Source organism: Monopterus albus, unplaced genomic scaffold (genome assembly GCF_001952655.1).
Source record: "Monopterus albus unplaced genomic scaffold, M_albus_1.0 scaffold134.1, whole genome shotgun sequence".
Classification (NCBI taxonomy): Eukaryota; Metazoa; Chordata; class Actinopteri; order Synbranchiformes; family Synbranchidae; genus Monopterus; species Monopterus albus.
In genome coordinates, this window is record NW_018128014.1 from 844,628 (window position 1) to 856,641 (window position 12,014).

Here is a 12,014-nt window from a genome sequence, read left to right on the forward strand (position 1 = left end):
TGCAAATTATTCAAAAATACCAAATACTCACTTACTATAGTCTTTGATCAAATGATTATTTTGTCTAGTCATCCATGCCTCTGTGGATGATACAAGCTCAACATAAAAATCTTCACAGCATTGTTAATCATCAACATCCATTTACCTCAATAACCCATGAGTCAGGAATGTAAATGATGATCAGTGTCTGAAATTTGAGTTCAAGTAAAATACTGTTGCCTTTACGTTTCTAAGTGCGGTTTTTAAGTGCCTGAGCAGTTTTCATTAGAGAGCACCTTCAGTGGCTCCCGCACCATAAGCCTAAACACAAAGGGCACTGGCCCTTTAAGAGACCGGTGCTGAGACGGTGAAGTGGGACAGGATGAACCAGGCGCACACCGGATGTTCGTTGGGGGCGCCTTCAACATTCTATACGTTTAAGTACGCACACACACACGCACGCATGCATGCATGCATACTGGCAGGTATACTGACATACTGTACTTAGATACTGAACATTTGTCAAAACTGGAACAACGAAGAATGAGCATCCCACAATATAAAACTCCATTTACGGTATGATATTAGGAGATTCATTGGATTAATCAGCTAATATCACTCTGGCCTATTGTGACTTTGAAGGCTATAAAGTGGCACATAAAGGCTATAGAACTTTTCAGATGGATGACATCTAGACTATCTTGTAAATCAGCTTTATTACATCATATACTTTGAGTTTAGTCAAAGCTTGTCGCACAGTAAGGAGATGTGTTAGTGGCTGCCGAGGAAAAACACAACTGCATTTTCATTTTATCAGATATGAGCCTAATTATTTATTTCTTTATTCTGCTCGATACATCAGTCACAAATAGCGCAGTTGTTGGTTGACTGAAGTTTTATTTTGAAATGATACCGGAAGTCTCCGATCCCAACACAGCAGCTTCCCCCGTGTGTTTGGGCTCCGGGACCGCGTTGTTTGCTGATGAACCTGGACTAATTGACTCGTAGTAGCGGAGCAGCCCGGAGCCCAGAGGAGGGGAGCGGCTCTGTGCTGAACAAAGTGGCAGTTCTCCTCTCGGCGCGATGACTTCGTGGACTTTGGGACTAATTCGCTGTCAGGAGGATCCGTTATGAGCATTTCGCACCTGTAATAGTACAGTGAAAACGGGAGAGAGCGGGGCAGAGTGACCGGGGCGCTGCCCACCACCCACACCGCCTCCCCGTCACTCCCGGCGGCTTGCCCTCTGCGGACTGTCCGCGGGATTGGAGAAAAGTTTCTGAGGGATGTTCGAACTCCTTGGTTTATGGTGCAGCGGCTGAGATGCTGCCTGTGGAACTTGGTGCTGTCTGCGGAGATTTCATCCCATAGACTGGAATTCATTTCCGCGTCCGTTTGGATGTGTCAGTGAGCTGCTGCTGGACAGCTTGTCTCACAAACGGCTCCTTCTGAAGACTGATCTACCTATGAAAACCCCCAGTGTATGATGGAGTACCGCCCAAGTGTGGTTGTCCTGCTCCTGCTTGCACTCAGAAGTTTGGCATATGGTAAGCTGTCATCGGCGCTGACCGGCTCTTTTGGGTTATGTTTGCCACATGGTTTCATATCCTAGATCCTAGACGTTTCATATGAGTTGATCACAAACCGGGTCTCAGGCTGCCCAGAGCTCTGACAGGGGTCTCACAGAGAGATTAGAAGAATTTAATTTTTATCATCCGTGTCCTCGTCGTCTTCTCCAGTATCACTTAGAGATGAAACTTGAGATGAAACACATTTAGGAGCCCTATTTGTGCAGAAGTGACCAGTCCTGGATGATGTCATTTAAAAGGCCACTTAAACCAACAGACATCAGAGCAGCCCATATGCAGCTTTACTCTGCATCCCGCCCAGGGGACTTTGGATTCACACCAGCATCTGTTTCCCACACAAAGTGACTTTATTGGGATCCTAGCCTGGTTATTTATCTCTATTATTAAACCCATTAGTTAATAAAGATTTATTTTCCACACAATGCAGTTATGAAGCAGCACCATCAATTTAGTTGCCATTCACTGATGCAGTTGACTGGAAGGGGGCAGGGCAGGGTTAGGAGTTTGATTTCACCCTGTTATCATCAATGCTAAAAAAAAAAAGTATGGTTACATCCTACTATGATATGAGTGGGATTAAAGTTCTCACCAGATGCTGCATGCTAAATGTTAAAGTTGGCTCAGGTCCATCTGATTGCACTCTGGTGTGCAGTGCGATGCACTGAGCAGACAGGAAACATGCACTGATGGTGGATTAAGATGTGTTTAGCACAAAGCTTAGTTTCCTTGGCTTTAGCTTCCACTAAACCCTTAGATGTCCAAGCAGCATTTTGGCCTGACTCTGACTCTGTGTTCAGTTACACGTGCACAGTGCCAGGGATTTTAGTTCCTTTCACACTACACCAATGAAGAGAGACTACCAACAGAGGCATCAGTCACAGCATGATTCTCACTTGTAGTCTGAACCCCCTCAGTGGGATGATGAACACCTGCTTAAAGGCTGGCTGCTGGAGCCACAGATGCCCCATCCATCACAGAGGTGTAACTGGTAAATTGCTACCTGTAGGCTACAGGTTCTTTGTCAACATACCTACAGTATGTCGTTGCGTTCTGCTCCCAACTGAGATGTACAAAAACAATTTTCCGACACAAGCGGGATGTTATAGTTAGTGACAGTGTGGTGTCTTTGGCTTGGCCCCACTGCTGAGACTCCCTTTTACAAGGCTGTACAGTAAACACTGGCTATGAACCCAGAGCATATGAGCTCAGCATCTGTGAAAGTGCTCCTTCAGTGACTCCAGATGCTCCTCTGGGACGTTAAGGCTGGATCAAAACTACTTAGTTTTTGCTTTAGGAAAACACACGTTGACTTTTAACAAAAAGTATGCACTGTTTTTAGCCATTAGACTTTTTTGTTTGTTGAATCTCACATTTAAATGCCCATTCTGTCACTGTCATCCTGAGCTACTTTTAAAGGGCAGATTACAGAGAGAGTAAGCCTCAGATAAGTACAAGTATGGAAATATACAGAATAAACTTTCTATGAAAAGGTGAATCTAAGAAGGATCCTAGCTACCCATCTGCCTTTTCACTTTCCCAGCTGAAGGCTCCCTTTCTGCGGAGCCGGAGTCGTGTTTCAGACTGTTTGGCCAGTAAGGTGACACTGGAGTCTGCTCTGTTACTGTCGGTCATTTCTGTCACCATCCGTCAACACAGTGGCCCCCAGCAGCTCTCTCCAGTGATCAGCAACAGACCATGTGCTTGCCTTGCTCTTTATTAAAGTGACTGGAGGGCACCGCTCCAAAAGAGCTGCTTTGTTGTCTCAAGAGTGTCCCCAAACAGAGCAGTAACCAGCTCAAACGGCCTGCACCAAACCTTGATACTCACACTGTAATTACAGTCGGAGCATGTAGCTCCATTTCCTTCAGGTAGGGAAGTGTTGAGGATTGTAATGTGGCTGAACTAGGGGTTAGGGTTAGGGTTAGGGTTACCAAGGCATGTCAAAGTCCTTTCTGTGGTTATGGCGGTTCTGGGTTTTCCCATGAGGCATTGCTGTCGTCTGCAGTGACTTTTAGTGTGGAGAGGGCCAGGGCCATTGTCAGTGGATTGATGAAGGAGGAGTCTGACAGGAATCAGAGTTGTTGCTGTTAAATGTGGGATGCAAATCTCACACTGTTTATCCTAAAAATGGAGAATTAGCCAGTTAAAGGGTCAGTTCACCCAAAAACACAGCAAAACATCAAAAAACAAAACAGGTTTTCTTTCAGATTCGTAGCAGTAAGATCTCTGCTTTCATCCCAGTTTGGAGTTGAATGGAATTTCATTTATCATGGTTATATCACTAAAACATGAGCATTTAGAAAAATGAAAGCTGCATTTCTTTCCAAAAACAAGTCATTGTTACTCTGGATGATCACTGGGCCCTGCTGCCACCAGGTTGACTGGGAACACTGTAGAAAGCAAAAACTATTGACAGGACGTTCTGTAGAACAAGGCTGCAACTAATGATTGTTTTCAGTGGAGATGAATCTGCCTGTTAATTCCCTTCATTAACCAGTTTGTAGGTTTGTTTATAAAATACCACAAAGAATCTTCAGATAGTGTTTATCTGACCAGCAGTCCAAATCCCAGAGCTTTAATGTTGCTGTAAGTCCTCCCATTTGATAATTACCTGGAACTAGGTCATGTTTAGCATTTTTGCTAGAAATATTACTTAAAGGTTAATTAATTTTCAAGAAACCTGCTGATTAATTTAGATGGTGACAGATTTCTCAAAACTGGACATATTAAACCAAAACTAAGGATGAACTGGCCCTTTGGTGTCGATATCCTGTTTTGCATATTTACCACACTACTGAAACACTGTTGAACTTCCTGCTCAGGTCATCAGTAATTATCCACACTACAAAAGGTTAACCCAGATCTAGCTGGTTATCTGTCTCCATCTTACAGCCATCGCCACGTTGTCGATGTGATGATGACTCATAAGAGCAGGCGACATACAGTAGCTCAGGTTTTTGCTGTTAGCATACTGACAGCGCAGCTCCTTTTTTCTGCAGAGACGAGAAGCAGACAGAGCTTTGTAGTCAGTTCTGAGAACAAACACGCACTCACGCTGAGTGTACCTTTCTCCTCCCCCTCCTGCCTCCCCATCGGGTCTTTACAGATCAATTAGACTGTCAATAACACAGCAATCTTTGGTTTGATGCATGGAAATGAGCCATATCTCTTGAAAATCATTATGATGCAAGCAAATTTACACTGGCTGAAAACCACTCAAAAAGCAGGGCAAGGCTGTAAACATCCTCTTCCTGTCATCACAGAATCAGCACCGGTAATCACCAGCTGAAACCGCATCAGAAATGTGGGAGCTAAGTTGAAATTCTGTATGCTTGTCCCTGAACAGCCACTCATTATGTGCACCCATGATAATGGAGTTTCACAACAGCTTGGCACCACCTCCTGATGCGTTATTAACAAGTTATGTGTGCATTTGAGTGGAGTAAAAAAAAAAAACCACGCATCACTTTCTCTCTGCAAAAGTAACCACAGGCTGTTTCCACAATATGGAGCTATCTGCAATCCAAGGCCTGCACTGCCCCTCTTAATGATAATGCCTAACATCCCCACACATTCCTGCCTCTGAGGGGCAAAATAAACCCAGGATGGGGCACTGCCCACTTCTCCACCAAAGTAAAGGGACTAAACTGAGCAGAATCTCTGTTAGGCAGGGGGTGCTGACAGGACAAGCCAGCTATCCCCTCTCATTAAAGGTCTTAAGTGCGCCCCCCCCTCCAGGATATCGCCTCCCCCCCACCTCGGGCTGTAGACAGATGGATGGCTCCCAACATTAGTTCCAGTTGTTTAAGGAGGGCTGGCCTCTCCAGTGCTGGACGTAATACTGAAATAGACGTGGTGTGAGGTGAACCATGTAATGAAGTGCCAGTCAGAGCGCACGGGACAGTGTTGCCCTGCAGAGGCTATTTTTGTGCTGCATACACAGTGTGGGAAAATACAACTTGTAATCAGACAATGCAGGTGGTATAGGTGTTGCATATCAAAATTATAATCACTTCATTCTACAAAAATACTCCATGCTATCACTGGTGAACAATTAAAGTGATATGCATAAATGCACATGCTGTGTCAGAGCGTCCCCACTGAACATCGGCTGCATCAGTCTGCCAGCTCCTCCAGAGAGGCGTCTTCCTTTCCTGTGTTCCTCTTTACCCAAAGAAAAAAGGACCCATCCATAATGCCTTTGACATCAGAGTGGCGTTTTGTCTATGTGTGTGTAAGAGAGAGATGTGGCATAAATGTACTCTGTGTGTGTGTGTATCATGATACATATAATATCACTCAAGGGAGCTGATCTTCGTACATCATTTACAATACTTATGTCATCATTATTATTGTATCATATATTCAGTTTATACAGGGATGGATTTGGATTTGATGCAGCTAATAACTAAATGTTTCACCTCAACTGGACCAAAATACATGAACAGAGGTTTATTAAAGTCTATAATTCATCACAGTCATTAAATAGTAAGTCTCCACGCAGGAAGTCCCAGATGTTTCACCAGATGTGTTGCCACACAAGAGCTGTTGTACAGTTTAAACACAATCTATAAGTCATTGCAGCCTTACAAAGCATAAATGGGTTGCTCAGTTAATACAGGTACAGCATGAGAATAAAAAGAACTGTTTGGTCTCCTGCTATCGTTATGGTACTGTTATAATTGTTGTTACTGTGTTGTTCTCAGGGGAAATGCAGGAACTCAGATGCATATTTGCTGCCAGGGCAACTGACCATACACAAGTGGAATATTCTGATGATTCTCCAGCAGTGTTCCGTTGTTTTTTTTTCACCTGTCCTTTTAGGTCTTCTGTGTCAGCATCCATCTAACAAGAGCATATGTTTCATGTTTACCCAGTCTTTACTGGCCACAGATGTTTCAGAATGCAGCTTGAAGGACAGCAAAACACTGCTGCACACTCAAATGGAAGGTGCACAGGTATAGCTACAGCTGTCACCGCTGCGACTTTGTCTGCGGGTTGATATATTTGTAAGAGCCTGGCACTTGAAAGCTCGGTGTGGGAAAGAGCCAACTGATAATGGATCATTTTCAGCAACAGTGTATCAAGGTGATGCTCTAGTGGAGGGATTCTGACAGCCACTGTCGATGATTTAGTGGCTGGCTTTCCAACTGACAGGGACAGCTCTTTTTGAGAAGCGACAGTCACTGGCTACCTGTTATTTAGTGATGGGAGTGTTGAAACACAAAAAGTGACTTGGGGATAGGAGGCTGTTAGAGTGTCTCTTCAGCTGTTTGTTCTCTGTAGCAGCTCTGCTGGATGATTGACGGCTAAGCATGATGTCCTAAAGGGAAATGCTTATTAAAGAAAGGTGATGAGGCAATTAGAATGTCTCCTCTACCTGTGAGGGCAACTCACTGCAAAAATCAAAAGCATTTGTTACATTTAGAGAAATGATAGGCAGCTGGATCTGAATCTGTCTCACATTATTTTCTCCACTTCTGGTCTTAATTGTACGTCAGAACCAGTGTTCCATGAAATCTCTTCCACAATAAGTGATGGCTGCATTTATCCACTCTTCCCTTCATAGTAATGTTATCGCACTCATAAATGAGGGCGCATTCACTGCAATTACACATTCTGAGTGTCTCATATATGATTAGCGCTCCCTCACAATACGGTATCATTATCTAGTCTCTGTACAGTACCGGCAGTGTATCCTAATGAAAAATGATCAATGAAAGTTTAAACTGAAAGACGAGGGCTGACAGTGTGTCAGTTAGCTCGGTCGTCATCCACTGTTGACTTCTAAAACCCAAATTATACTGTAGGTTTCTTTATGTATATTAATTCAAGCTTTACTTTGGAATAGCTGAGTGTCATGCAACCTTTTTTCAGGTTTAGACATAGGATGTTAACCAAGATAATCAATAACTTTCTCTCGATACGATTCCATGCACGATATGGTATGTATGATTTGATTCAATCACAATACAATTAATAATAATTTATTATTTAGTAATAAATATGAAGCGTGCATGGAGACCACACGATAGAGTATATATCTCTAGACAAAACGATACATATTGTGACATTTTGTGTCATGGTATATTGAATTTTCATTGTCCCATCCCTATCAATCGCTCACTGCAAGAATTATATACAACCCCCATACTTTGGGTTATATTTATTATACCATATTTTTGTCTTATGCACTCAGGCGTTCAGGAAGTCCCTGTCTTGACCCTTTCCTCCCTCAAACTTATCGGCGTGGTTAGACAGATTGGAGCAGATAGTGGTCAGCTTGTGTCTGTGTTGGCAGACACTGATCTAACAGGGCTAACCTTGAAATATTTTGCTGTTGGACAGGAAACCAATGGCATTTCTCTAAGTTGTCTTAGGCCACCCACAACCAGTAGTGGTCTTGTCCTGCAGCCCCTCAAGGATTTCCTCTCTGACATGAGAGCAAATACATTGGTGAGCCTTAATGGTCAGTGATAAGAAATGATCCAGTCTTTACCATACAGACTATTGGAGAAAAACAAGTGGTTGATTAAGTGGTTTTCTCTTCTTCTTCTGTTTCACCACAGCCAATATGTAATCTTACTTTCCTCTCGTCCCTATTTCCACCTGTGTATCTTCTTGATTCTTCCTGCTCTCACCACAGAGAACACTGTTAGTCCAGTCAGTTGGTGCAGTCCTGCTGTTTCCTATCCGAACCTTCCCTTGGTTGAGTCAGCACAGAAAATCAATGCTTGTTCCTGGCAGACTGCTGGAGCTCAAACTGACGACTGTTGGCAGAATTTGTGATAACTTGAACGATGTTGGAGTGCTTGTATGCAAGTCCTCAGGACTGCTATTTGTGAATGCTTTGCTAAATTGCCTTCAGTGTTTTCTGAATGTTTATATGAGAATAGTTTTGCTGAAATGCCCCCCGCATTATTGATGCTGCTATGTGATGTTTTGTCTATACTCAATTATTTTTACCAGAATGTGTTGAAGAATGTTGAGAAAAGTACATGTCAAAGTCTAAAATAAAGAGTTGAAATCTCCATGTTGTTTAGGTGCCGCCTCAGACTTGTTTCTCTACTTGGAACTAAATCACTGTTTAATCAAGTTCTGGGCCTCTCAGTCATGTTTTACCACGAGAAAACCTTTGTTTAAAAATGGTGTGTTAGGCTCAACCGTCTGTTCCTGATGGACCGGAACATACACCGCTGTTTGCTCTTTATCTGCAGCAAGTTGCTTCTGCCTTGTCATCTTGCCCAAACATCTAGCCAAAACTAATTTCAGCTGCCTCGTCTGTGTGAGGGGCCATGCTCAGAGGGACCGTAAAAGAGCTGTTAGCGGAAAGGGCAAGTTTTTGGTGCTTCCATAGGAGTTTGGAGCTTTTGCTCTCAATTTCCATGAAGCCTGCTTCTCAAAGAAAACAGCAAAAAGAATTGGTCATTGCCTCAAGAGAAGCTTGATAAAAACACCCAGTTTCCTTTTGCAAAGTTGACCCTGCCCGGTTTGGTACTTAGCATCAACACAAGCTCAATTAAGTAGGCTGTCTCTTTATGGCTGACACTCTGTATTCTCATGCAAGTGCCTCATTTTGCTGTCCCCACATGGTCAGAGAGCGGAAGGCTGCCGAGAAAGCAACCCAGCCTGCCTCCCTGACTGCTGCCAATTTAACTTTGAATGCACATTTGCAAAACAATTCCTGTGGCTTTGGTGAAAATTGAGAGAAGGAGGAGGAGGCAACAAAGCAGTAAATCAACACATTCTGTTAGAGGATAGCAGCCTGTTAAAAAGAATTGCAGATGAGGAAGGAATAGGAATAGGAAGGTTGTTAAGATTTCTTTGATCATCATTTTACACCCTCCCCCTCTCCTCTAAGATTATAAAGCTCTGTTTATCAGTGGAAGGTACTTTTATTGCTGTTGTGCCGGAATTTTGGATGGCCTCTCAGTCATGTTTTACCACGAGAAAACCTTTGTTTAAAAATGGTGTGTTAGGCTCAACCGTCTGTTCCTGATGGACCGGAACATACACCGCTGTTTGCTCTTTATCTGCAGCAAGTTGCTTCTGCCTTGTCATCTTGCCCAAACATCTAGCCAAAACTAATTTCAGCTGCCTCGTCTGTGTGAGGGGCCATGCTCAGAGGGACCGTAAAAGAGCTGTTAGCGGAAAGGGCAAGTTTTTGGTGCTTCCATAGGAGTTTGGAGCTTTTGCTCTCAATTTCCATGAAGCCTGCTTCTCAAAGAAAACAGCAAAAAGAATTGGTCATTGCCTCAAGAGAAGCTTGATAAAAACACCCAGTTTCCTTTTGCAAAGTTGACCCTGCCCGGTTTGGTACTTAGCATCAACACAAGCTCAATTAAGTAGGCTGTCTCTTTATGGCTGACACTCTGTATTCTCATGCAAGTGCCTCATTTTGCTGTCCCCACATGGTCAGAGAGCGGAAGGCTGCCGAGAAAGCAACCCAGCCTGCCTCCCTGACTGCTGCCAATTTAACTTTGAATGCACATTTGCAAAACAATTCCTGTGGCTTTGGTGAAAATTGAGAGAAGGAGGAGGAGGCAACAAAGCAGTAAATCAACACATTCTGTTAGAGGATAGCAGCCTGTTAAAAAGAATTGCAGATGAGGAAGGAATAGGAATAGGAAGGTTGTTAAGATTTCTTTGATCATCATTTTACACCCTCCCCCTCTCCTCTAAGATTATAAAGCTCTGTTTATCAGTGGAAGGTACTTTTATTGCTGTTGTGCCGGAATTTTGGATTAAAGAAGACTTTTCTTCGCCATTGACAGCTATGACTTTTTAAGGAGAACTGGGGGTGGGGGTGGGGGGATGGGGGGTTAGGTATCTTAAGGTTAGCCCTAATCTTTGTTGCTAAGCCAGAGGACGGCTTAATCTTTTACCACAACTCACCACAGAGTGAGTGATAAGCAGTGCAGGCTTTTGATATATTGCAGATTTATTTTCAAGTGCTTAATGCTGGAATGAAAGGCATTTGTCACCCTGCCTGGGTGAAAGATTTAATTGGGCTGAAGTGCCATTGAGGTTTTGTGCCCGTTTTCTGTATATTTCCTTGAATAATTTGTTTGTATGTGTGATGACACATGCACTTTCTGTGAGGTTGCCTCGGGGTGTGCAGCAGGCTGGACATTCAGCAGCGATACAGTTGGTAAGCAGGTGTGAGGATTTGTGTTGACTTGGGGATAGATCCTTGTACAAATTCCGACAAAATGAGAAGCCTTTCCGGATTTACTGACTGAGTCAGACCATAATCTGAGCTTCAAACAATGTGTCTGGAAAACAGTGCCTGTGAAATGCAGTCTGGGAAAGATACAGGACTAAGTGCATATTCACATCCAGCACTGGTAGAGGTGCTGAAAAGCAGTTTAATAGCCTGTCACCTGGAGCTTGTCAAGTACAATGATGTTGAAATGAGCATTTCAGTGCTCTCCATATTTCAAATCAAAAGATCTATATGCTATCTTGCTGCTCTGCTCTTTAACTTTTCTTAAATTGCTTTTCCTTTTGTTTTAGCTTTCCTTTTCAGTGAGTAACTGCTAAGACCACATGTCTCGAGCAGAAGCAGCAGCGCTAATCACTTCCTTGAAACAAGTTGACAGTCATTTATTTGACCTGTGACTTTTAGCGGGGGGTTATGTCTGGATAATTGGAGCTGAACATGTCAGAAAAAGCTACAGCATCATCACATCATCAGACAGAATAAGTTTTAAATTGGTATCCAAAATATATATACAGGTAAAGAATTATTTTTAAAAGTATTCTATTTTAGGGCTTTCAGATATTTGAAAGTTGACTTCACAGTCAAGTATGTCGCTTTGCTTTATGTTTTGGCAACAGTCTCACCCCCACATGCAAATTAAGCATTCTAGTAGCATTTCAGTGCAAGTACTGGTGTGATGTATGTGAGTGACTGGGTGCTCTGATGTTTTTGCCTTTGCAAAGGAAGTAAATCTGCTTAAGGATGAAAGCCCACTTGTGTTTGTGGTGAACTAAGGCTGGAGAGTTGGCAGAGAGAGGCTGGGAATCCACTGCGGGTCTTTGGCAGGGGTCCTCTGTACTTGTTTTATATCAGCAAGACCCACCTCGCCACTTGTTCTTGTGCTAGATGGAAAAAAGTTCTGCCTCAGCACTTTGCCATCCTCCATTATAGAAAGGATATTGCAGGAGGAGTTTGTGCTCTCGTGGCTGTTTTGTTCCAGTTTTTCTCATTTGTTGTTGTGCACTTTTGCCTTGCACACTATTTCTTTGAGACACTAAGACTTTATTCTCTCCTCCTCTCTTTTTTGCAGTTAAAAAGTATAAGCTATTATTTCTTTGTAGCTTCTTCCGGTTCTTTCAAACCAGGAACTCTCAATGAGACGAAAGAGACTGCTTTAGATTTATAAAAAATAACCGTGCTGGTTTATTCAGAGGATCACAGGTAAAATTCACATTACACGTCCAGA

The 12,014-nt window shown here is 43.0% G+C and overlaps 1 protein-coding gene across 1 annotated transcript in view; it reads left to right on the top strand.

Annotated features, from left to right (window-relative positions):
* The first annotated feature begins 882 nt into the window (after positions 1-882).
* Positions 883-12,014, top strand: part of LOC109967682 (roundabout homolog 2-like) — a 30,883-nt gene continuing 19,751 nt past the window's right edge. The window contains exon 1 of the mRNA XM_020613433.1: positions 883-1,524. Within this exon, the coding sequence (XP_020469089.1) occupies positions 1,461-1,524 (64 nt within the window). The 5' untranslated portion in view covers positions 883-1,460. The remainder of the gene's footprint in view (positions 1,525-12,014) is intronic.